Source organism: Nanorana parkeri, unplaced genomic scaffold (genome assembly GCF_000935625.1).
Source record: "Nanorana parkeri isolate BGI_ZX_2015 unplaced genomic scaffold, ASM93562v1 scaffold19, whole genome shotgun sequence".
Taxonomy (NCBI): Eukaryota; Metazoa; Chordata; class Amphibia; order Anura; family Dicroglossidae; genus Nanorana; species Nanorana parkeri.
This window is the reverse complement of record NW_017306287.1, coordinates 3992449-3996392: the sequence shown is the minus strand read 5'-3', so window position 1 is coordinate 3996392 and position 3944 is coordinate 3992449. Positions and strand designations below refer to the sequence as shown.

The 3944-nt window shown below is 43.6% G+C and overlaps 1 protein-coding gene across 1 annotated transcript in view; it reads right to left on the bottom strand.

Annotated features, from left to right (window-relative positions):
- Positions 1 to 1017: 1017 nt before the first annotated feature.
- Positions 1018 to 3944, bottom strand: part of TELO2 (telomere maintenance 2) — a 34181-nt gene continuing 31254 nt past the window's right edge. Inside the window, exons 30-32 of the mRNA XM_018561211.1 lie at positions 2707 to 2771; positions 1989 to 2104; positions 1018 to 1176 (exon numbers count right to left, since the gene is read on the bottom strand). Of these exons, the coding sequence (XP_018416713.1) occupies positions 1070 to 1176; positions 1989 to 2104; positions 2707 to 2771 (288 nt within the window). The 3' untranslated portion in view covers positions 1018 to 1069. The remainder of the gene's footprint in view (positions 1177 to 1988; positions 2105 to 2706; positions 2772 to 3944) is intronic.

Genomic DNA, 3944 nt, shown 5'->3' with positions numbered 1-3944 from the left:
CGCTTGGGGGGGGGGGAGAGAGGGTTAAGTAATTTGCAGGCCTAAAATGTGGATTATAACATGTGTGCAAAAAGCAAAACAAAAAAGGCTGTGGCAGCGAAAGGGTTAAATCAACAAAGAATTAAATCTGGGCTGAGGTGGATATAAAAGTAATCGAGGCAATTGATGGGAGTAGATGTGAGGAAATCTGGCGTGACCTACTTGGTCTGAATTGACTTCTCTTTGAGGATTCCAAGTCTGATGAAGGGGGGTCCCTCCGGCTCCTTTACAGTACAAGATGTGAAAATGTAGAATAGACTTCTTAATGAAATCTGTCTCAGCACAGCTTCACCCCATTCACTAAGCTAAGTGGAAATTCACTTTGAAAGTTTTCATGCTCTCCACTCTTTTTTAGTAAATCATCCCCTATGTGTGAGACGCCTTCCCTTCAAATACACAATACTGCCTACATTGAGCAAAATAGAGCGAGCACCCATGTTAGGAAAAAATAGGTTACATGGCCATCCATGCAGCTTCTTCTTCATCCAGCTCTGCCCTGTAACAGTGATTGGCATTTAGCAGACATCAGGACTATCCAACCTGATACACACAGCTTTGCCTACATGTGAACAATACTAGACAGCAAACCAGATGCAATGTTACGTTTGCCTGCAGTCCACATGACACCGCACAGTATAAAGACACTAGTCTGAGCTCCCCTTCCATACTCCTTACTGCGCCTGTAAATGGGGCCCTACATGCAGTGATGTCTCTGTGTTCATGTTGGAAACAAAGCAGATGGGTGTAGAGATATATTTATTCACACCTTGATAGGAAAGCCTCCCTTCCCTTACATTGTAAGGGAACACATTGACTGTTGGATAACTCCTGTGTTTACAGTCTTGGAGCCCATTAATACTTATGAGTTTCAGTAACAAAAAAGAATGGGCTGCCTTAGCTAAACGCACATTCGTTACCGCAAAACAAAATGTGAATGGGCCCTTGGAGGGAATGTTCATTTTCAGCGATGGATCCAGCATCGTTATTAATGCAGTTCACAAATTCTGGGTTCAGAAGTCCACACTGAAGATCACTCGAGGGGAGCTGGTTGAAGGTTATTCCTTAACTTGTCCATTAGAAGCAAGCCATTCACAGCAAGATGGCGACAGTCATCATCGGGGTCAATCTCAGCCACATCTGTAAAGCAGGAAAGACTCTGTTCAGAATAAAGGCAATATCTGTACAAAGGAAACTCGTCTGATTGGGTCAGGCACTTTGAGGAACCCCTGGACTTCAATGTCATCTTCAAATGGCAGTTAAACCTGATCCCATAGTTCCTAATGGCAGACCTCTTCAGAAGGGTCCCCAGACACAGGAAGCATGTTGATGAAAGTAGTGTCATTTAGAAAAGAAGGCTGCTCTATGTTTTCATTTGTGAACCAATAGTGAACGTTTCTGGACTGTTTGGTGTACTCAGAGTTGGACTATGGTGAGGCCAAGGAGATTAACATGTTCAAAGTCTCACTGACGTCAAAGAGATCGATTTGTAATCCAAGCATCTCCCTTTTGGCAATATCCAATTCAACCTGATTCATTCCTCTGACATTCCACGTACTCATCTAACGCGTCTCTGTACTGCGCAGACCCCCTAACCTTTATGATTGGTTGCATCAGCAGCTGGCATTCCTACTGGATTTGCCCCATAGCTTGTTGGGTACCTTTTGGTCTAGGTGTCTTACTTTGGGGACCATGTCTTATACACCTGAGAGCCTTTCCATAGGATTTTCTTGGAGAGTTATTGTTATGAGGTAGGTCGCCAGGCCTTACTTCAACCCTCCCCATTTCCCCGGGCTTGGGACAGGCATACAGAATGTGGGAACATTAGCTGGGTTATTTCTTTTTTTACATTTTACATGTTTAATGGATTTCTGTTTTAGAGAACCATTTGGTAATACATTTAACCCATAAAGGACAGGGAAGAGTATTGAAAACCATTCCTCTCATCTCACCTGCTAACCAGCATTTCATTTCCAAGACCTCTTCTGCCATGTCAGTCATAAGCCTCTCCCAAGGAACACTCAGCAGCACGGTGGAAACACAGAAGAGGAGACCTTGTCTGACAAAACTGTACAGAATATAAGACAGATCAGTGCCCGATCCGATGAGGACTACAAATCACAGCCCGATCCGATGAGGACTACATATCACAGCCCGATCAGATGAGGACTGCATATCACAGCCCGATCCGATGAGGACTGCATATCACAGCCCGATCAGATGAGGACTACTTATCAGAGCCCGATCAGATGAGGACTACTTATCACAGCCCGATCAGATGAGGACTGCTTATCAGAGCCCGATCAGATGAGGACTACATATCACAGCCCGATCCGATGAGGACTACTTATCAGAGCCCGATCAGATGAGGACTACTTATCAGAGCCCGATCAGATGAGGACTACTTATCAGAGCCCGATCAGATGAGGACTACATATCACAGCCTGATCCGATGAGGACTACTTATCAGAGCCCGATCAGATGAGGACTACTTATCAGAGCCCGATCAGATGAGGACTACTTATCAGAGCCTGATCAGATGAGGACTACCTGAACAATTTCTAATTCATCCCCACCAGAGAGTGTCTAACCATTCTCACCATCTAAAAAAAAAAGAAGTTCTGCTGTAACCAATGAATAATAATTAAAAATCCCCGATTCCATACTCACGGGTCAGTATGATAGTGAAGGACCCACACAAACTCCAACAGCGCTTTCCCCATTTGAGACACCACCTAAAAACATAACACAGGGATAGATTTTGTTAATTGAATGCTTAGTTACTATTTTTGTTTTAAACTAAGCGAGTATACAAATACACAATCTCTATGACCTCTGAAGCCTCTAACAGCTGCGCTACTAATACAGAGAGCTGAATGATCAGAAGACGACTGTGCCCGCCTCCCTCTCTCCTAATGCATCCTGTCTGTCTGCAAACAGTATGTAGGCAGTGCTGGGCTTTCTTCATAAAAGCTTGCTGTCATGGGTGCAACCTGTAATAAATATTTGATTAGTATTTTACATGAACACCTAAATAATAATATAAGTGTAATTTTATAAACAAGATAAATTTTATAAAACTTGGAGAGTCCCCTCTAATGTCTATGCAACTGATCAATGAAACTAGTTGGCTATACTCTGTGAAGCAGATATCCTATACATTGGTGTCCAGGCTCAATACCTTTCATCAGATATGATTTCTATGGATCAGTAGATATGGTCTTTAAAGCTGCATTCATGGAAAATAGCTAAATATGTGGACGAAATGCATAATAGAGAGCTTTACCTGCTAAAGGATTCACATTTTTGTCCATCCAGTCCTCAGATTTACACATCACTGGCACAAGCACAGCCCTGTCTGGCAGGGCAGCTGACTGATTTTGTTTTTCTTCTGGGTTATGTAACAATTACAGGTCTGGTCCCTCCCCTAGCCTGTGACTGGACAATGAAAGGAGAAGCAGCAGATTGATAAGCTCATCTGCTCCTAACTGCTGTACAGGGGACTGCATGACGTTGATCCATATCAAATGTAAGTACTTACACTGCTTGTATTCACAAAAATACATTTTATCACCACTGAATACAGAGCTGCAATGATTTGTGTCTTTTATATATGCCTGGAATTCAGCTTTAAGATATGTGGCTTCAATGTCCGATCAACCTCCAGAACATTCAGAGCTCTAACTTCTATTTTTCCTGAACCCTCCAAGAAGCTACCAGCGTAGGGATTGGTTCTCCCTTAGGGACAGTTTACACCATAAAAAGTGCGTGCCAGAGCGTTCGGCCTCTGGAAAGCAACCCGGCCAGCTCACTTGAATTGAAGTCACTGACACCGCAGCCACGCCCGCAGTGCGATCGCCAACACCCAAATGTGTGGCACATCAGTGCCTGTGTTCCGGTGCAGTTCA